Consider the following 23,448-nt stretch of genomic DNA (forward strand, 5'->3'; position numbering starts at 1 on the left):
ACACAGCATACTCAGAGGCTTTCTCTTTTTGAATTGCAATTCTCTAGAGCAAAAATAAGAACCATTTTATTAGAAATATGAGAAGGCATATATTGGAGGGAAAATAATGGTAGTTGGTTAGAGTCTCAGCCATTACCAATGTAACCTTGGGCAACTTATCTAACACCTCTTGACTTGATTATTCAGCTGAAAAATAGATATAACATCTACCTCTAAGGGATATTTTAATGACTAAATAAGATATGGCATGTGCCTGGCACATAGATGGCCTTCATAAGCATTAATGCTGTCCCCACAATTCCCTGAGGATTGCAGTAAAATGAATCTTGCATTAACTCTGTGGCCATGAGATAATGCAAGAGACATAAAACTTTCCAACAATATAAACATCCTTACCTTCAAAATATTGTGAGAAGAGTGAACTTCAACAGGCTAAACAAATAAATGTATACGCAGAGACATATGTAACAGAATTCCACCATGGAATGGAGGAATCTGCCCCGTCTCCAAGTAAGTGAAAACAGAGGAGGGCTGCCCTCATCGTAAAGACAAAAAGCTCTGTAGAAATCTACACCTATTTTTTTCCCCTCAAAGTACTTCCTTATTTATATAAGTTTTGTAATTTACTTTAAAATCATAACAAACTAATCCAACTCACTTGTTGCTCAAGAGTGTTGCATAAAGAACCATTCTTCAGCAAGCTTAGCATAAACCACATCACTTCTAGTGCTAATGTAAGGGAACCAAGCTGGCCAGTGAAGAAGGCTGACATAAAAAAAAAAAGGATTCATTTGAAATATGGCGTTGGAGGAGAGCTCTAGAGACACCCTAGATTGCCAGAAAGATGAACAAGTGAGTCCTAGAGCACATGGAGCCCGAACTATCACTGGAGACAAAAATGATAAAACTGAGGCTGTCCTAATTTGGGCACATCATGAGAAGGCGGGATTCTTTGGAAAAGACAATAATGCTGGGCAAAGTAGAAGGCAGCAGGAAAAGAGGAAGACCAAATATGAGATGCAGTGACTCCACAAAGGAAGCCCTGGGTAGGAGTCTGCAGGATCTGAGGAGGGCTGTTGAGGACAGGATACAGCGGACATCATTCATTCATAGAGGCCGGGAGTCGGAGCCGACTTGACTGCACGTTAACAGCAAATGCTTCCCTGAGATTGATGTAAGCCTTTCCTGCTAGCACTGTGCTATAGCGAACCAAATACAAATCAAATTATTTTCAAGGACATTCTAGAAAACTGGATTTTAACCACTAATGACCTAAAACACAGAGTCCAAGTTTCTTTTCAACGCTGTGACAAGGTAACGTATCACTTTCCTTGAGTGAGGTGGAATTTGTACCAAAATAGCTTGGGAAAAAAAGGTCAGCTAGGAACAGGAAAGGCATCAATGGGTGTGAACCAGAAAAAGCACAACAATTCAGATAGGAAACGTAACCTACGTTTATATGGCAATGCACTTCAATTTCGTACAGCTCATACTGACTTAGAGGGAAAAACATATCTAAAACGAGATGATTACATTTTATACATAATCCAAAAAGTATAATCATTAATGATGAAAGCACATTAAATGCTCAGAGGGCAGATATGGGAACACCCACTAGGAAATGAAGACTTCACTTATGCCCAATCTTGCCTACCACAGCACTGGTCAGTCTGCTCCACACCACCTCTCATTCCCCTGGTCTGCATAGTTACAGCTGTCTAATGAGTACATACCCTGCCCTACTCAACACCTTTACCACCGTGGCCATCCAAACCAGTCTCCAAAAACCTATGTAAATTCAAATAATAGAAACGAAAGTATTGTTTTCTAAAAGTCTTTATGAGAGATAGCATATTTGTTTTCGATATATGAAATATATCAATGAGCAAACTATATTTTTATGTGTATATGTACTCATTGAGATGGACCCTTAGAAAAGCAAGAAGCTTCCTTGCTCTACAGTGACATAACTCAGAATATAATTTTGCTATCCAAAATTATTATAGAGGTGTATAGTTATTTTGTCTTCGCTTTTATATAACACAGTATTAGATACTTTTAATTAATTTCTATTAAGCCTTTAACAGGAATGAAAGTTTAATAAAAACATTGTTTCTGTGGGAAAATGGCACCACTTTATAAGTGAGCACTTCATAGCACATTTTCAATAAGGCATTGTGATGAAGATAAAAGTGAGGACTAGCTATACTGTACAAAGGTGGACAATCAATTTATAATGGCAGGCCTAATGAAAATATACTGTTATAAAAATGTAAATTAAGATCAAAGAATCCTAAAATTTATACAGAACAACAAAAGACCCCCAATAGCTAAAGCAATCCTGAAAAAAAGAACAAAGCTGGAGGGATTACACTCCCCAATTTCAAAATATACTATAAAGCTGTAGTAATCAAAGCAGCATGGTACTGAAACAAAAGCAGACACACAGATCAACGGAACAGAATTGAGAGCCCAGAAAAAAACCCACATATGTATGGACAGCTAACTTTCAACAAAGGAGCCAAGAACATACAATAGAGAAAGTAAAGTCTCTTCAATAAATGGTGTTGGGAAAACTGGACAGCCACATGCTAAAGAATGAAAGTAGATCATTATCTTACACCATACACAAAAATTAACTCAAAATGGATTAAAGACTTAAATGTAAGACCAGAAACCATGAAACTCACAGAAGAAAACACAGGCAGTATGCTCTTTGACATCAGTCTTAGCAGTATCTTTTTGAATATCATGTCTCCTCAGGCAAGGGAAACAAAAGAAAAAAATAAACAAATGGGACTACATCAAACTAAAAAGCTTTTGCATGGCAAAGAAAACCATCAACAAAATGAAAAGACAATCCACCAACTGGGAGAAAATACTTGCAAATCATATATCCGACAAGGGGTTGATATCCAAAATATATAAAGAACTCCTACAACTCAACAACAAAAAAATCTAACAACCCCACCAAAAAACAGGCAGAGAACATGAACAGACATTTACCCAAAGAAGATATATAGATAGCCAACAGGTACATGAAAAGATGTTCAACATCACTAATTATTAGGGCAATGTAAATCAAAACTACAATGAGATATCACCTCACACCCATCAGAATGGCTATTATTAAAAAGACAAGAAATACTAAGTGTTGGAGAGGACATGGGGAAAAAGGAACTGTCATACACTGCTAGAGGGAACATGAACTGGCACAGCCACCATGGAAAACAGTATGCAGGTTCCTCAAAAAATTAAATATAGAAATATGATATGATCCAGCTATTCCACTTCTGGGTATTTATCCAAAGAACAAGAAAACACTAATTCAAAAAGATATACGCACCCCTATGTTCACTGCAACATTATTCACAATAGCCAGGACTTGGAAACAACCTAAGTGCCCATCAATGGATGAATGGATAAAGAAGACGTGGTATATATACACAATGGAATACTACTCAGCCACAAAAAAGATGAAATCTTGCCATTTGTGCCAACATGGATGGACCCTGAGTGTATTATGTTAGTTAAATAAGTCAGATGAAGAAAGACAATTACCATATGACTTCATTCATATGTGGAAGATAAACAAACACATAGATACAGAGAACAGACTAGTGGTTCCCAGAGGGGAAGGGGATCAGGGGAAGGCGAAAGAAGTAAAGGGGCACACGTGTGTGGTGACAGATGGCAACTAGACTTTTGGTGGTGAACATGATGAAGTCTATACCAAAGGTGAAATATAATGATGTACACCTGAAATTTACATAATGTTATAAACCAATGTGACCTCAATAAAATAAATAGAAAAAAGTCACTCTATGCAAATGACAAATGAGAAACAGGTGCCAGATAAATTGATAAGGTCTTGAGGACATCACATATCTAAATGGGATCAGCAAACCCACTGTATTGGATATTTGTCACATTTGTAGCCACCCAGCATCTCTTGAACATCCTTCCTGTATCCTGGGAGTTTCTCATGTTTTGAGTCCACCTCCCTTTCCCATTGTCCTTTGCTTCTAGGGCACAGATGTGTGACCCAGCTCTGCCAATCAGATGCCCCTCTATCAGACTGGGGCTAAGGCAGGACTGATCCAAGAAGGGAGGGAAGGGGACTTGCTTTGTCCGGAGGTGGGGGCAATGAGGATGTTGAGAAGGCAGTGGCTACAATGTAGTGCTTGAGGCCCAGAAATGGCAGTGGTGCCAACTGCAGAGTCTAGCATGAAGAGGCCCGAGCAGGGGTGTCCTCATCAGATCAGTTTGCAATGCAGTTTGGACATTGTTTCTGGAACCTGAGCCCTAGCTGGGTCCTCCAGCCCTCCCAATGAAGCTACTCAACATCCTTGTGATAAACTCCTTTTCTGCTTAATCAGTAAAAAAACAAAATGTAAATTACAATGAGAAAAACAATCACCATAGAAAATATTTATTCAGCAATTATTTACTATATTTAGCTAACATGAAACTAAAACGCCAGGTAAATTCAAAATAATTCCAGAAGAGAAAACTTGTGGAGTAAAAAGTCACTTGTTCAGATAAGCATCTAATTGGTTTAACTGGATGTTCCTTCCTTCGGCAGACACAGTTGACTTCCACCCACCATCCATACCACTTCCGTTTCCTCTGTGCGAACAGAACCCCAGTTGCATTTAAATATCAGGAGGCCAAGTGCTTATGGGAAGGCTAGACCCCTCCTCAGCCCCACAGGGTGGATCTTGCTGATTAAGCTAAGACAATTACATATTACAGCCTTGTCATTTCCCTTGAATGACTGTTTCAGAAACCTGCATGTGCAGAAATTCCGGCCAACGACACGAGAGCTGAATTCCGCTGGAGGATAGGGGTGAGGAAGACCTCTAGGAAAACATTTCCTAATTCTTAAAAAAAGATTCCTAAAACTGGTAACAGCATGGATTAGTGCAACCATTTTGGTTAACTACTTGGCAGTATCCACGAGAGCTGATCTCTACCTACCCTATAACCCAGGCTACACTTCTAAGTATATGTTCACCAAAAAGCTAGACTATTCAAAGAAGCTCTATTCCAACAGACCAGATCGGAATACAATCCAAATACCTATCAACAGCAAAAAAAATATACTGTGGAAAATTCACATAATGAAATATTATACATGAAAACAAAGAAACAAAAAGTACACACCACAATGTAGATGAATCTTTAAACAGAAGGCTGAATGAATAAAAGCTAGGCATGCAATAACACATGCTGTATGATTCAATTTTTATAAAGTCCCAAAACAGGCAAAACTTATCTATGACGTTAGAAGTCAAGATCATGGTATGGAAGGGCCATGATGGGAGGTTCTGGGATATTGGTTCTGCTTCTGTTTATTAATCTGAATGCTGGTTTCATAGGTATGTTCACTTTGTGAAAATGCAATGAATTGTACACTTGTGATTTGGGCCCTTTTCTATATGTTACTTATCTATAAAAATTTTACTTTAAAAAATAGAGATGGCACCAAAAGCACAACCGATAGGAGAAAATACTGATACATTAGACTTCATCCAAATCAAAAACTTTTCGACTTCAAGCAACACCGTCAAGAAAGTGAAGAGACAACCCACAGAATGATGGAAAGTATTTTCAAATCGTGTCTGATAAAGTACTTGTATCTAGAATAGACAAAGAATTCATACAACTCAATAATAAGACAAATAACTCAATTTTTTAAACGAGCAAAACATTTGAATAGAAAGATACATGAACAGCCAATAAGCACATGAAAAGATGCTCAACATGATTATTCATCAGGAAAATGCAAATCAAAACCATAATGAGATACTACTTCAAAACCACTAGAATGGCTATAATCAAAAAGATAGACAATAACAAGTATGGGCCAAGATGTGGAAAAATTGGGACCCTCATACACTGCTGGTGGGATTGTAAAATGGAGCAGCCACTTTGGAAAACAAATTGGCAATTCCTAAAATATTAAATAAAGGGTTGCCATAGACCCAGCAATTCCACACCTACATATATACTCAAGAGAAATGAAAATATACGTCCACACAAAAACTTGTACTCAAATGTTTGTAATGTACACATTATTCATAATAGCCAAAAGTGGAAACAAACCAAATATCCATCAACTGATGAGTAGATTTACAAAACATTGTATATCCATACATGTTGGATATACATCCAAATGCAATACCCTCCAGCAATAAAAAGTAATGAAGTACTGATACCAGTTACAACATGGATGAATGAACACTGAAAACTTTATGCTAAGTCAAAGAAGGCAGTCACAACAGACCCCATATTGCATAATTCTGTTTATATGATATGTCTAGAATAGGAAAACCTATAGAGACAGGAAGCAGATTAGTGGTTGCCCAAGGCTGGGGGCAGAGGGGCTGGGGAATAACTTGTTTCTTTTTGGGGTGATGAAAGTGTTCTAAAATTAAATTACGGTGATGGTTGCACAACACTCTAAATATACTAAAGCCATTGATTTGCACACTTTAAATGGGTGAATGTTATGGTATGTAAATTATATCTCAATAAAGCTATTTTTTTAATGCCACAGAATAAAGTCTCTCCTCTTACAACCTTTAACCATTAATTTGTGAGGATTTGATGCTTAGAGGTGATACAGCCATCTTGCAACCATGAGTGAGCTAATCAAAAGAAAAAAGCCAAACTCCTGAAGTGGCTTAGCAGAAAAACAGAAAGAAACTGGCCCTTGGAAATACAGCTGAGCAGCTGAATTAACCAAGCCTAGAACTGCCCTTTGGGGCTTCTTGTAATGTGTCTTGCAATAATAAGAAAAATTTCCTATTATTTCTTGCTTGTGTCTTCCATTACTTGCCTGAAACCAAGGCACTCCTATAAAAGAGATGTAGGATGCTAAGCAAAACCATTCCATTAGTTTCTTAAATAAAATCTTTTAGAGGTACGCATAGCGTAAATAACAATGAATAAAAGACAAATTTAATTACAATCCAAATTTGGGCTTCTGATAGACAAAATGTAACATTTCTTGAAAATAAAGTTGTATCTAAGAATAGACAAAAGTGAGTCAAGCTTTTTGCTCTGATACAGAGCTTTTCACAGAAATATTCTATGAGGCATTTTCTGTATTATTTTATAATGCTCTGAGAAATAAAGACACGCAGAATGTAAAGCAGTTATCAATGAGCATAAAATGTACAATCAGCTAAGGCAATCTTAGGAGTATAAATCTAATCCTAAATCTCTTATATTCACATTAATATTTCTTAATAATAAGCAGTGGATTTTATTATTAGTTTATTATTGAGGTGGGTAGCTTAGTAAATTTCAAGAATGGATTAACTATTGATGTGGATAAGGATAACATGTTACTATTATAGCTGCAATCATAATATGTAAACTAAGGGCATAAAATAGCCATTATCTAGGATCAGGAATATAATTTCCCCTTGGTAAAACACTGCATGATCAGGCTTAGTCAGGAACATTACATATTCCTGTGACAGCGATAAGCATTGGTGATGGGATACCAAATTAAATTGCGACAGTTATCCCATGACACTGGATGCAGAAAAGATACTGTGTGCTCTTTTATTAACTCATTTACCTAGAGCCAGGTTTAAATAGACACATAAGTAAATAACATCAGGTGCTGCAATAAATCCTGGTCTGTGACCTCTCTTCTGAGTTACAGATCTGCATTTCCAGCCCCTTCCTGGGCATTTCCACTTGGACAAATGGGAACCATCAAATCCAAAACATATCAAAGTATACACCACAATTTTCCACCAAAACAGCCTCCCTTCTGGCATTCCTTAAGAGCTCCACTATTCTTCCAGTTACCGAGGCTCAATGCCAGAGGAGTCAGACTCCTCTTTTCCCAAAATCTCCAAACAATCAAAGCCCTCAGGAAGCTCTGAATTTCTCCCCCCACATGGTTTCTAACACTCCCATCTTTTTCTCTGTCAAGGCCATCATCCCAGTTGACATCATCTGAACATCATGCCTGGTTTTTAAAATGATTTTTTAAAGGGCATCACCTCTTCTGATCAACGAAGTTGATTCCATTTCACTAGAAGGAAAGTTTTAGAAGGGAAGCGGTTTTTGCATATTTTGTTATTGGTGTGTTCCCAGTACCTAAAACTGCCTGGAACATACATAGCAGGTGCTCAATAGATATTTTGTGAATGAATGAAAAATTCATAACTGTGAAATACAGAACAGTGATCCCCATTTCTCTTAGTAAAATACTACATATACATCATACATCTGTCCAACGAAAAGCCTCTTGATGGAAACCTAACATTCAAGAGCTTCCATTCTTTGTCCCCAGCCTGCCATTCTAAATTTATCTCCAGCTACTTAATTCCTAAACTCTAGCTAGAATAGATTACTATAAAATCTATTTATATGCTATATTTATATGTTTATACACAGACAGTACATATGTATAAATAACTATATATATATTTATTAAATTGCTATGAAATGCTATGGAGAAAAATTAGACAAGAGAGACATGGACTGCAAGCAGTTAGCCTCACTGATTATTTGACATTTGAATAGAGACCCAAAGGTGCTGAAGGAGCAAGCCGTGTGGCTCTCTAGGGGGAGAATATTCCAGACAAAGTCCCCCAGGTGGGAGAAGGACATCTCCGTTCCACTGACATCCTCAGCACCTGGTATTATGCCTAGAACTTTCCCATCTATTCTTTCACCCACTTGTTTATATTTATTTAAAGCCTACTATAGCCCAGGAACTGAAATTCTATTAGCAGTCAAACCAAATATACAAACATGAAAATTCCTAGAATCTATCTTTCAGTTTAATTACATAAAAATCTCTACCAATCTGCAATTCAGCATGACCACGGTTGACCTTGACATCCTTCCTGCAATTCTCTCCCTCCTGGCATCCCCATGTCATGTCACAACACACAGAGCCCCCAAGGCTCCCGCTCAAAATCTCCATCCATTTGTGACAAGCATAACACTACGTGCCTGCTTACTGAATATCATTCCAAAAAAATAATAGTCTTTGATCAGCCCAATTTCACACCTACTATCTTCCCAAAGTCCCCCAAAAAGAGGGAGAGGAAGGCAAAGTCATCTGCCATTCTCTCAAATCTTTGTCCCCACAGGATTCAATATTTGTTCAATATGAGATACAACCTACATGTTTCTGACATTAGACTCAAACAACCAAGGGATATTCTTCTCACAGAGCGGGCTCAAATGTAACCAGAGTCAAGAAGCCAGAAGTCTAGCTCTCCGGAGGCTTTTAGCTCACCCGGATCCATGATGCCAATATGACAAATTCTAATAATCTAAAATCAAATTCTGTGTTACTTGCACAAATACGGATTTCATACTAAATTCAAAATAAAGTCTCTACATTATAAAATTAAGCTATTTGTAAATGTAAATATCCATGTAATTTGATGTATCTTCATTTGTTGCTTTCACAGTCATTATCTTTTCTATTTCTGCCACTTTCTTTAATCTTGAACATACAGAAACTTATGAGAGCCATCAGGCACACTGACAGGATATGGACATCTATGTTGAAAAATACATGGGCCACGGGAAGGGTGTGACTGAAGAGAGACACTCTGGGAACAGCAATTGACAAGAGCAAGCTGTAGCAAGTCCAAGGAGTACAGATATCAAGAAAAATCCCCTCAAAAAACAACACCCAAGAGGAGAGGTTCTGCGGGGTGTTGTCTAGGAAACCCAGGCAGAAATTCACATTACCCTGTGAAGACGAATAAATTCAGACCACTAGACTAAAACAAGGGCATGAAAATTCCACAGTGGAAAACGTTTTCCCTTGAGAACACAAATCAACTCCAATTAACAATAAATAAAAACTAAAATCTAGTTAATCCTTAGTTTAATTCACTCCTCTGTTGTGTGGAGAAAGATTAGCATTGCTCTAATTAAGACTCAAATTATATAAGGCTTCAAATATTTTTATCTCTTCACTCTCCCTATAGCTAAGGGCATCTTCACAACTTTTCAAAGAACTGCAACCCCAACTACTGTTGTTTTTTAACTAATTTGAGAGTGTTCTGGGATTAAAAACAATATGGATAGTAATTGCGTAAAGTGACGCTTGTTAAAATAGTATCATTTATTAATCCCAATTCATCAGCTTCTCCCCACCATGGTACCTCACTTTCTGACTCCCTTTGTTTCCTACTAATTGTCCCATCACTATTCCAATTACTCAAGTTCCATCTCTCAGCATCATACTGGCCTTTTCTCATTCCTCATCAAGCCCTATCCATTTGTCCCGTACCACTTTCTCGCATCCAGCTCTTCTTTTTCCACGTCATTTTTATCCAGCAAACTCCTACTCAATCATCAAGGCCCAGCTCCAACATCCACTCCTTTCCACAGTTTTCTTGAGCCCAGTAGAAATCAATTATTCTGTGATGTGTTTCCCTTTATATTTCGTCCTCTAAAAGCTTTTTCACGTACAATAGCCATTTTTTAATAGGTCTGTTACCCCACTGGGAATGTGAACTTCTTCTAGATCTAGATTATTTCTCATTTATTGACAAATGCTCAGCACCAACCACAGAAGCAAATACACAGTAGTTGCTTCCTAAGTGTGTTTTTAATTGATTTACACTGTCACTTAACTTTCCGATCATTATCTTTTCACGTTTGTCTTAATTCCACTTCTTCCAACCAGACTGTGGAATCATTAGAAACAAATGCTGTTTTCCTACATTTTGGATTTCTTACAGGGTTTGCCTTTAAATACAGATATTTAACAAAGGTTTGTTAACTGAACGGAATCCACCACTCCATCTTGCCTCTCTAACAGACTCAAAATTCAGTAATCTTTCTTTTCTCATTTGCTCACGGGGAAAACAGCCTCTGGAAGAGAGAGAGCTACAAAGAAAGCAGCCCACTGGAGCTCAGCTGAGGAAAAGGTAACAGACATTACTAATGGTACAGGCTTTATTCCACTGTGAACCAAGCCACTGACGGAACATAGTCAAGCTCTTGAATACAGTCAAGCTCTAGATTAATCAGAAAACAGCAAGATTGGGAACACAGTTAAGGCATGTCAGGGCTGATAAGTTAATTAGGAACAATGGCCGCTGATAAAAATCTACAATATTTGTTCTCCATAACAAGGAGAATAAGGATATTTGTTTTTAAAAATTATTGCAAAATATTTCCAGGGCCATACAACCCAAATTCGTAATAGGATTGATGATTTAAGCCCTGGACCCAGGCCAGAATTTTTGACAAGTGAAACATCCCTAAACCACACTCAGTTGTATCTTTGGTTTAAACAATTGGCCTAAGCCGAGAGGGTAAATTGGGCAAAAACCCATCCAAGTAAATTAGAAAAAAGGAAAAAATTAAATCCTACACATGCTTCAAAATCTTTATTCACCCCACCCCTCAACTCCTTCTAGAAAGTGGAAAACTGTGACGATCTTAGGTACAATGGAGCAGCAAGCAAAAAGGGACGTGGTCCCAGATGGTAAACAGATGCAGAACAAAAACCTGCAATAAAAGGAAACGGGACTTCCTTCACTGATTCCCAGATGTGCTTGGTCTCCTGCTAGTGTCCTGTGCCATAGAATTTTAAAGGGTACGTAGGAGAATTTTGAAGAGTTGGTCTTATTAACAGGAAATGCCTGTTCCCTGTTCCTGGTTCCTATAAAGAGGGATTTTCCCTAAACAAGATAAGCCTTCCCCTCCATTCCTTCAACTAACTCCTCCCTCTTTTTTTCTTCTTTTGAAATTTGAGCTGCCCTTAGAGAGCAGGCTAATAAACCTTACCTAGGACCTCATCCCCTTTCCCTCTCCTCTCCCCCCACTGCCCATAACCGAGTAGGCAGACCCTTTCCTCTCTCACTCTATGTCTCCTATGTAGTTCTCTCCACAATAGAGGTGATGTTTTGTTCTCCACCTGACGTCTCTAATAATGCCTTGTTTCCTAATTTGTTCAGAACTCAGGCTAGGGAGAAGGGATCTCGTTATGGGATCTCGTTATGGGATCTCCTCAGAGAACTCACAAATTTATAAAGCTCACCAAGGAATATGCATGGGAAGTGCATTAATTCTGAAATCAAATAAATTGGTTCCACTGAATAAACTCTCTCACCCAGAGCTCTAAGTGATTCGTTAAGCTGGGTTTAGAGAATGTACTTGCCTTTGCGTTCCTAAGGGAAACATTAATTGATGCAAAAAGGTCCATCTTTCATTTTATCAGGTCTTACAAGCGTAAATGTCTTCCTTCTATACTTAATGTTTATATTCAACAGTTTAAAATCTGGATTTCTTGTTTTCTATCCTTTTCAAGGCTTCTTAAAAAACACAAAACAACTATATTGTCCTAAGTTACAACATTTACATCCAATACAGCTAATTATGCCCTTAAAATGCTTTTATAAAGCACTTTAAGTGAATATCAGATTGTGTTTAATAACAATATTTTCCACCACTATATGAGATATTCAGTCTAAGTACCTCCTATAATATTACACTATCAATTTTTATAGCCTCTCTCTAAATTTCATAAGGGTGAGTACAACTGTATTAGCTTTAAGGACCAATGAAAGAACTGAGGTTCAGACAACTACACGAAGTCCAATAGCAAATGCCATGGTGAATGAATCAGAGTGTAGCTCTCCCCGACTAATAATTTACATCAGCAGAGCAAGCTGCCTTCTAGGGAACCACGGCACCAAAAAGTCCAGTTTCCCATAGGATGCATGGTATGATGTTTTAATATTCCATAAGGAGTTTGTGTTGTGTTGAGCTCTAAGAAGCTAAAACAAAAAATGTATTCAAGCACAGCAAAGCAGTGGCCAGGGCACAATTACCTTACTAACATCACTGTGCCATTTTAAATTGTCATTCTTAAATACAAATACAGACAGATAGATAGGTAGATAGACAGACAAACAGACAGACAGTTTTTATACTGGTTAAGATCTTACGGAGTAAAAAAATTTCTTAACAACCTTCTATTCATTTAGAAGTTTTATCTTACTCTTAATCAACTATCTCACCCAGGAAATATTTACTTGATTTTCACTATGAAATAAGCTGATAATATAAATTCTACTGCATATGCATGCATAATAATCATAAAAAGATGTGTCAGGAAAAATAACCAGAAAATGTCATATCGACTAGATTTGTAAATGAAAATATACTCAACTAAAGGAGTCTTAAAGAAAAACAAAAAAGACTTCAAACTTTTTTCTCCATTCATATTCTCTGCATTTCTTGTTTGTAGTAACAAAATTCCCCCTGAGGATATTTTCACTAGATTTTTATCATCATAACCACATCGCCTGTTTGATTTCCTCCCATCTTTTCCTAATAATGGGAAATACATACTGAAGGGTTTACTCTCTGTCAGCCTCTGAGCTAGTTTCTAGCCCTTTTTATAGACAGGAACATAAAGGCTGTGAGAGCTTTCCTAGCCCGCCCAAGGTTGCAGAGCTCAGATTTAAATCCTGGTTTTTCTGACTCCGGATCCTAAACTCTTTCAACTACACCCATCTGACTCCCTCCCACACAGTCAGTCCCCTGTTCATCGCCGCAACAGCACTGGTCCCATGTTCTCTGGCAGCTTCCCAGAACCTAGACCCTTCTTAACTCTTCCTCACCAGCAAAGCTTTCCCATCCTGTGTCTCACTGATTCTAATTTTGTAACAAGGTTATATCTAGCACAGTGCCTTTCACATACTAAATATTTTGTTTGGTTGACAATCACTTACACGTCAAATAACACATTTGCTTTCTCATAAATGTCTTCAAAATCTTCCTCTAATTAGCTTCTAATGGCCAAATTTACATACTGCACAGACGGGGTAGAGGGAGTGAGGCCCTTTCAGTGCCACAGAAACACTCAATTATATCTTCTAAACACTCATCAATTTAAGGGGGGAGGAGACAAATCACACCCTGCATTTGAACTACTCCAATGTAATTAAAGCTCTATGAGTTCTCTACTGCACTCACTGCTGTGGCCCCAGCACCTAGCCCAACGCCCAAACAGTAGGTTCCCAAGAAATACTTGTTGATTGGAGGGATGGATGGATGGATGGATGCACGGACAGATGGACGAATGGATGAATGGGTAGAAATGAGTTATTTTAAAGATGGACACTTGGTTATGGACTATATATTTAAATCAGTCTCTTTATTATCTGAAGGCATACTAAGAGGAGATGTATTTTACTGTAAATTTAGATCAGTTAGAACCCAATTTAAAATATTTTCTATCTGCAGCAAGTCTATAACCACCTACAAATTAATTATATATCATATTCATTTATAGGTACTAATTTTTCATTTTGTACAAATTTGTCTTATATCATAAAATCAGCTACAATATAAATGCTTCTTTCAAATTTAGTTCGCCAAAAAACCTTTTATACATCTTCAAACAATGACAAAGAATAGTCCATTAAAAGAAATACTTACAAATGCAAAATCAAAGGTAGGTTCAAAGTGACTACTCAAAGGTCAGGTTGCCTTACACACTTCTCTTTCTAAGTGGGAATCACGCCACATCATGTGGTACGGCTGAAAGAACATTTCTGTTTGTTCAACACTAATTTATTTTCTACTCAGTGAACTGTGAGGTTTCTGCACTAAATACATTTTAATAAATGAAAAAATAAACATGCTGAATCAAAGCGGGAACCATGAATTTTATGGAGTAAAAATGCAAGTGTTCATTAGAATTCAGGAAACATAAAATTTGTTTTTATTTATTTTAATCCACTGTGCAAGGGAGTTTCTGCAATAATGACCACTGAAGAGACCGTAGCACAAGGTTCAAATTCCTTCATCTATTTATCTGTGATGCTCAATCTGCTAGCGCTATGGAAGAGTCCAGGATGCCAAATCATAATAACCATAATAAATCATTATATTTAGAGATAAGATGTTCCTTTTTCTGGTCAAAATAACAAAACTTCCCAGAGAAGCGAACACTCAAATTTCAAATTGTTTCCTTTAGTATCAGTCTTAACACCTCTTAATGGCAAGCTTTCTTTTCTTCCCATAAAGCAACCTCAATCCAAAGTACTAACTATCGTTGCAAACAAAATCTCAAGCTAGAGTTGATTTTCCCAGTAAGAATTGGCTTTGGAAGGTGAAAGACTGTTGTGTTGTCTCTTTCAATCTAAACCATTAGAGAAAAGACCAATAGCAAAGGATAATTCTTTCTTAAATGGAATATTGAACTTAAATACACTCTTCTTCATCCAGGCCATACATTATGGTTTCCTATAAGTTGCCCTGTGATCCTTAACTTTTCAGAGCCTCAGAGTTCCGCTACGTTAAACAGGAGTTTGGACCAGTTGGTCTCTAAAGTTCCTTTTAAAAATAAATTCTTTAATTACATATCTTATATGTGTAATCCTCATCATGTTCTGTCTCACTGAAGTCATCCTATTACATTTCCTTGGAAAGTCAATGGAAGTGTCCATTTTGGAAGAGATTCACAAACATGAAGCTCTCCTTCATGGAAGTAAAATAACTTGAAAAGATCATCATTTCACTAACAACAGGCAAATTACTCCTGCTATCTCTTCAGAGTAGTAAAATAAATGAATAAAAATAAATGTCTTTCTGTCAGGTGAATATGCAAATAACTAGGGAGGCAGCAACCCCAAAAGCCAGGTCATTTTTACTAAAAGAACACTTAAGTAGTAGACATTACTACTTGTCTGAAAAGAAAAGAAAAAATGTAGGGTACCTGGAGACCTGGGGTACTGGAGGGATGGGATATAATGTTCAGGATTGGCACTATATTATGAGATATATTCTTCATAATGTTTTATTGGCCTATTTTGCAACCAAGGCCTGGACTCTTTACAATTAAAGAATCTTGCTCTGCACAATGAAACTCAGTTTTTTTTTTTCTATTTACCTAATGTACTCAACTTTCCATAAACAGCTGGCATGTGGCGCAATTATCAATGAGCCCTTTCGGAGCACACAGAGCAATAGCTGCTCAGGCAATAAGACAGTTAGTAATGTTCTTATCTGGAAAAAGTAAAACTTAGCCATGCTGTTGGTCTCCCCATCCTCTAATTTTTTTTTAATTTTACTGATCCAGCATAAAATCTAAATGCCTGGGATACTCTCCCATAGAAGTATGAAAGTAGCGATTCATGTGTAAAGATTAATGATATTTACCAAGAGTTATACAGACCACAGAGTTAGGCTAACTTGAAGTGGCAAAGAAGATAACAGTCTCCACAGACAAATGATGAAAAGAGAATATAGAGCCTGAAAGTTGAATGTGAACCTAAATACCTAGAAGTTCCTCCATCCGTTAGATTTGTAACAAAAATTAATATGAATGGAATAAATAATTCTACTGGAATAGTGGACACATGGCATATACCAGAGTTAGTAAAATGGCAAAATTCATACAGCTTCAAAGATGGACTCCAAGAGCTAAGACATCTAATGACATTGAAAGAAAATATGAAGTTTCCACAGCCACCAGAAGGACAAACATATAGGAATTAATTTGTTTGGATCTCAAACTTGTCTTAAATCAACAACCTTCCATTCAAGTGCTGTCTTGATTAAACATCACAATGCAAAATACTCACACTTTAAGTAAAAGAACTCCAGCTGATAGACGTGACCCAGAAATTTCTAAGAATATAGTTAAGACATGCAAACCATTATGTTTTCAGAGAACAGGAAGAAAAATGCAGCACAATTTTTTTTTCTCTTGTTAAGCACTATCATGTAAGCATAAACCTGGAGTATTCATAATAGAATTCAGGTTTACAAGAAGAAAGCATGGCGAGAAATGTCAGATAGCCATGGAAACAGGCGTATTTCTGAAAACTAAAAATCTCAAGAAGGAAAAACAGAAATGGTATGCTTTATTCATCTTGCTTAGCAAGAGAGCTGCAGTTTAAATTGTTAAAAGGCCCGAATGGTGTTAATTTTTGAAGCAATGTGGTTGCTGGCTACTAGCAGTATCAGCAATATATTCAGGATTGTTTTTATGTCTGCATTTACAAGTCAAGAGGGGAGGTTGATGAATTTCCATTAAAAGCCATTCCTGCATTACATGTAACAGACATGGTAAATATCTGTTTACGGTGTTTGTTTAATAAACCATCCATTTAAGTGAAATCAACAAAAAGGAAATATATAGACATATGTGATTTGGAGATTAAAGTTAGTTGTAAAATGTAAACAAAATATGGAAAGCGTCCTCAAAAAAATATTTTTTTAATTATGTACCCAACAGGTTCCCTGGTCCCCTCACTTGCCTCTGTCCTGTTGGCCATGCCCTTGTGTTCAAGGTGGCCCTTGATGGCAGCTCAGGACCAGAGGATTAGTGGCAAGTTATCTACCTAACTCCACATTAGCATCTCACTCCCACTCCTGGACTAGTCCATGTGGAGCCCTCTCTTCTCTCTTTCACCTCTCCTCCTTAAAACCCAGCTCACTATTCACAGCCTCCATTTTAAAAAAATTAAAAACCTGGCTTGCAGACATCTCCCTCTAATTCTGCACACCCACAGCATTCATGCGCTCAACAGGATGGAGCACTAAACAAACATCAGATGCCTGATACAAGTATTTTCTCTAGGATTGGATCAGGGATAATCTGGGATAACCAAGAATATAAATATCATTCATCACCTATTTTGGAAAAATTACAGTCAGTAATTCCATTATCCTAAATATAAACATTTCTGCAGAAACAAAGACTCACTACGAGAATTTACCCTTCACTCAAAACAAACCATTACCTGTGCTTAACGGACCAGAGCAGTTAAAACGCCACCAAGTAGCAGGACCAATCTGAACATTTGGTCCGGAAATTCTATTTGACTGCAGAGCAAAGAGCACACATCACTGGCTCACCTAATCTCATTAAACGCTCCCAAGGCAGTAAATTCTGTGTCTCACAGCAAAGCCGCTGAATTCCCATCCAGAAGTTGTTGCCTATCCAATTATTTCCAGTTGTCCCTAAAATTTTTGATTATTAGAGTACGCCTTTCAGGGCTGGTTGACAAAATGATGAAATGGCCTTTCAAACCCAAAGAAGGCAGGGCGAATGCTTTTCCTGCCTCTCACTTTGCCCTCCACCACCCAGTGGATTTAATTGTTCTGGATTGTTTGTTTCCTGTCCTCTCTCTTCTTCGATGTATTGTGGTGTGAACTTTTCCCTCTCAGGTTGGGTAAGAACATGGCAGTAGCCAGAGGTGACAAGGCAGAATTGTTTTAAGGCTGTAGAAGTGAGACAATGTCTGCAGGCATTGAGAAAAAAGCTCGTAGAAAGTTAACGTTTGAAAACCCAACCTTCCCCATCAAGGCGAAGGAAGCTGTCTTCTCTCATTGTCCTATCACCTACCTCCTATACTCTTCAACACACTGCCATTCGGCTTTTTTCCCTCCATTCTTAAATCATTTAATATTTCATTTTTAAGACCTGAGTCTTTTTTAATGAAAGGGATATCCTGAGCTTTGAAAAGGACTTTGTTAAAAATTATAATTAAAGGAATGTTGAGAAGTACTTTCTCTAACTTCATTCTTGAAGGCACGTATATCATTTATATAGATTATACAGTAGTGCTTTGCAGTCGCTGAGGCAGGACTGGATGAGGTATTGGCCATGAGCAATCCATACTTAACTAACTATATGTGCAGTTGAGAACGACAAGGAAAGAGGACTGGCATTCCAGAAGCCACAAAAATATAAGGTTACATACCACTGAAGGGCTATTTCCTGGAGAGAACGGCAGGTCCTTACAGAAGGAAATATAAACAAGGCCTGGGCCACCAAGGACGTCTCCTCAATCTCCCCACCACGGATTGTTTGCCTGTGATGTACCCAGCAGCGGACTAAATGATGTGAGTGAAAAGGAGGATGAGGGAGACTCTGTCTTCAGGACTTGTCTTGGGCAGCTTGGGCTGCTGTAGCAAATTACTGCAGACTGGGTGCCTCAAACAACAAACACTTATTTCTCACAGGTCTGGAGGCTGGGAAGCCCAGCATCAAGGTGTCGGCAGACCTGGTGTCTGGTGAGAAGCCACTTCCTGGCTGTGATGGCTGTTTTCTCCTTGCATCCTCATATGGCAGAGAGCAGAGAATCAAGCTCTCTCTGGATTGTTCCAAGAGCACTAACTCCATTCATGAGGGCTCCACCCTCACGATCTCATCTAATCCTCAACACGTCCCAAAGGCCCCACCTTCTAAAACCATCACATTGCAGGGTAGAGTTTCAACATATGAATTTAGGGGCGACACAAACACTTCAGTCCATAAAAGGAGCCGACAATTAGTGAGAAAGATACTTTAGACCCTAAGGTTACAATCCATGAGATCAGTGCCATGGCAGCAAACTACCAACTACACTGGGAGCACAGAAGAGCGAGAGATGAATTCTGCTTAAAGAAGGAACTCAGAAAAAGTCCCATGGAGGAAATGACACTTCAACTAGATATTAAAGAAAGAGCAGGAGTTGACTAAGAAGATAATGGGGGAGGGAATTCTTCAGACAAAAGAATGACTTTCTAGAAATCTCTCTCTCTCTCTAATTGCTTGGGATGAATAAAACCAACCTACCAATTTTAATCAGAGCTAAACTAGACTTTTAATTATTGTTGAGGTTTTTCCAAAAGTTATTTGTTTTCAGCTTATTATCTACTCATAGCATCTACAAAAGTGACCTACTGAATTTGCAGAGGCAGCAGAATTTCTATAACAGTAATAATACTAGGATGACACTTAATAGCATAGAGTACCCCTATGGCCAACAGCCCATGTGCATTCTCCAAGCCCACTAAAGTCGACGGGAAGCTTCATTTGCTGCCCCAACCTCACATTTCATTAAGCACTTTTTTATTTTAATATAAAGTGATAAAATTCAAGAGCTATCCATCTACTTTTAAACTAAACCATTTTCAGTAAAACACTGAATACTTTATACAAACAACAAGAGTTTCATGAGATGATCTGTTATTCTTACCTCCATGGGAAAAGCTTTGAAATTAACCGTGTGCTCAGAACCACGCTGGTTTTCTCTTCCCCAATGAAATCTAACTTCATACAGTTCAAATTCATGCCCTTGAGGCAGTGGACCTCCCAATAGAACTGAAAAAAGAAAACAAATTCTATTTAATTACATCTCAAAAATATTCATCAGCACAACATTATAAACTTTGGGGAAGCTTTTTGCCAAAAAGCTCTCGTGAGCTCTGTAGATTAAATTCATGTAGCCAAAATGAGAAATATAACACAACTGTGAGATGGATTTACACTATCTTGGTTTGGCTGAAATTCTTGCACTGGCCATTCAGATACAACAGGAGTTCAAAAACTCTGAAATAGTTGGTAATGATATGTACATGTTAACCTCTTGTGTGTTTCAGGTATAGGAGTAGACAAAGAATACAAATGCAGTAGCTATGCTCCCTGTACTGATCAGGTGACAGGAATGTGGTTGAGTCTCAGACTGACCAATAATTTGCTATAGACCTATGAATAAATTAAACCTTGTTTACAGATCATCCATTTGAACCAGCAGGCTTTCAATTTAGGGAATAGGTGTAAGCTAACAAAATTATCCATGAAGAGAATTATTATTAAGCCACTCTGATTTTTCAACAATGAAATCACACTTAAAAAGCAATTTACCATTCAGTGGCACATACAATGCAAACAAAATAAAATTGTGATAAAATATTAACAATACTTAAAATATTAACATAAGTTCTACAGGGCCCTGTCTCTATTTCTCATTTCCAGATATGACCCAGAACTTTTTTTTATGTCCCAGACAAGGGTATTCTAAAGGATGATAAAAAATACATTTGTATAAGAGCCTGTCTTGAAGCAACAAAGTATTTTCTCTAGTTAAACATTCCCTGATATCACCTGTAAAAACTTGAAATAAAGTTTACTATAAATAAACTTCAACACAAAGGTTGTTTGTATTTTTCCTATAAAAATTGTTAATTCTAAATGGTATCAGCTAAGAATCAGAGGTTATTGCAGTCAAGGAGCTGACAAAATTCACCCCCATTCCCCAGAAGTGGTCTCTTTGAAAGACACTTGGGTGCCGTTGTGGAAGAAGGAACAGCACCGAAGCTGCTCTCCTGAGGAAGAGTTTCATTCTCCATCCTTATTCTAAGACTCAAAGGAGAAGAAAGGGAATTGGAGCAGCGATATTTATTTGTTTGCTTGGTTCTTCATCTAATAACTTGTTCCAAAAAGAATTTAAGGCTGCTTACATCAAGATTCATACAATACACCCCGAAAGCAACAATTAGAAAGAAGAGCAAAGGGAAAACAGAGAGAAAGGCAGAAAACAGATGGAGAAGTGAGACACTCGCACAAAATGAGTGTGATGCAGTCCTTGCTAAAAGTGCCCTATAAATTTGGTTTTAAGCTTTCTACCAGCTCAAATGAAGAAGAAAAAGAACATCAGTAGCAGAAAGCAATTTTAATTTTTCAAGTGCCTCACGTCGAGGGGGAGAGGGGGATGAGACCCATGGCCCCTAGGATAATATTATCTCACACGATTTTAACGTTCCTCCTCATGCTTGGTCTTATTTAAGTCTCACAACAAATCTGCTGAGGTCAGTGTTATCATCCCCATCGACAGGGTTCTGAGAAGAGTGTGGCTGAGAGGGGTAAACATGACCTCTCCTAGTCACCCAGCGAGCAAGCTCCAGGAGCCTGGAAATCCAAACTTCTGACCCACATCCCAGGGGGAGACAGGGACAAGGAAACCCAAATTTCAGTATCTGTGAGCATGAACTAAAAAACAGTGAGTTCTTGAAGCCTCAATTTCTAAACCACAGTCCCTCCTACACCTCATCTTCTTTCCCACGACAATAAAAAGAATTTTTTTTAATTCATGGGTCAAAAAGAGTTACAGATATCCAGAACTGCAGTGCAGGCTCATTGCATCTTCAATAACCATCCATGTTGTGGACTAAAGAAGGTACGACTTATTCCAACCAGAGTATCACAGTTTCTGAATAACCTCAAAACTTGTGCCTTTCCCTTGGCTGTCCAAATATGGTCTTCAGAAAAACCAGGAAAGAAGCCTAGTCTACCCACCATGTACCCCACCTCCGCAGTCTGCATCATCAGAACCAGAAAACACGCCCCTCACACGTGCAGTGTAACCTGACCCGAGGTTCTCTAACACCCTACTTTTAAAAGAAGGCAAAAAATTGTCTTGGAGGAGGCTTAGCTTCACATTGCTAAGGAAAAAGAAAGAAGTACTGTGAAATAAAGCACATGTGAAATGGGAAAGAGGATTGGAAAAAAACCTTTCCCCAAAACCTCTTCATCATGTACACTCAGTACACACACATACACACAGTGTTTCTGAAACTATACTGAGAGTCCACCGGTACTTTCTTATAGAAATGGATGATACAATTGATATTGATAGCGATTTCAGGAGACCAAAAAGAGATCCATAATTCAAAAATATACCCCCGACTTGATCCACGCCCAATATTTCTTTAACAGGAATGAAGCCTTTAGTTTAAAACTAGGGGATTGAGCTTATATTTCAAATGTCCTGGAAATTCAAACTGCACAGATCTGTTTGATAGAGAGGCCCATGGGGGCCCACAGGGGTCCATTTACTCATCCTTTCAACAAACACTTTTTGATCCCCTACACTGTACCAGGCACTGTATTAAGTGCTTAAGATACAATGATTTTGACAGAACAGACAAAATTCCCTGGTCTCACAGATCTTACATTCTATTAGGATGAAATGTAAATTCATATATTTATGAAGATCAAATTTCTGCTGAGTGATATTTGGTCACTACGTGGCAGGTTTGTTAGCTGTGATATCATCACGTTCAATACAATTACAACGAAACAAGATCCTCATGTAGCTCACATTCTATCAGGTTGAAAAGGAGCACAAAGAAGGGAAGCATTTTGCCCAGGCCTGGTCCCCAGAGACAGGTGACAAAGAGGCAGCTTTCAGTCAGGAATTAAACTCTGGGAGCCTTTCAGTTCTGCTGCAGATGAATAATCCAAAGTTAAGCCACACTAAAATCACACGGCTGTGCAAAGCCATAAAACATGGCAAAATACTGAATTCAGAATTTTATGAAGTGCCAGGTAAGAGCATTACCTGTTCATCCCCCAAGAATGATTGTGTTTATAGACTAAAAATAAATAGTAGCTCTGTTTTACCCATTTGGCAACGTCCTCTTAAGGCATTATTCTCCCTTTTTACAGATTTTTTTTAAATAAGGAAACCAGTCATACCAAAATGGGTACATATTTCCTACATTTATGAATATCGAATTTTGCTGAGCGATATTTTGTCACTGGATGGCAGGTTTACTAGTTGTGAGGTCATTATGTTCAATAAGATTGCAATGAAACATGAAACTCTTACCAATGACATGCTGCACTTCCTCAGAATAAAAAACTTGTGA

General features: G+C 37.9%; 1 protein-coding gene and 1 pseudogene across 1 annotated transcript in view; one reads left to right on the plus strand and one right to left on the minus strand.

Annotated features, from left to right (window-relative positions):
• The window catches only part of CA8 (carbonic anhydrase 8), an 88,561-nt gene that overhangs the window by 54,357 nt on the left and 10,756 nt on the right, over positions 1-23,448 (minus strand). The window contains exon 3 of the mRNA XM_058528753.1: positions 19,995-20,119. Coding sequence (XP_058384736.1) covers positions 19,995-20,119 — 125 coding nt within the window. The remainder of the gene's footprint in view (positions 1-19,994; positions 20,120-23,448) is intronic.
• Positions 799-16,521, plus strand: LOC131396681 (ubiquitin-conjugating enzyme E2 variant 2-like; annotated as a pseudogene).

Source organism: Diceros bicornis, chromosome 33, assembly GCF_020826845.1.
Source record: "Diceros bicornis minor isolate mBicDic1 chromosome 33, mDicBic1.mat.cur, whole genome shotgun sequence".
Lineage (NCBI taxonomy): Eukaryota > Metazoa > Chordata > Mammalia > Perissodactyla > Rhinocerotidae > Diceros > Diceros bicornis.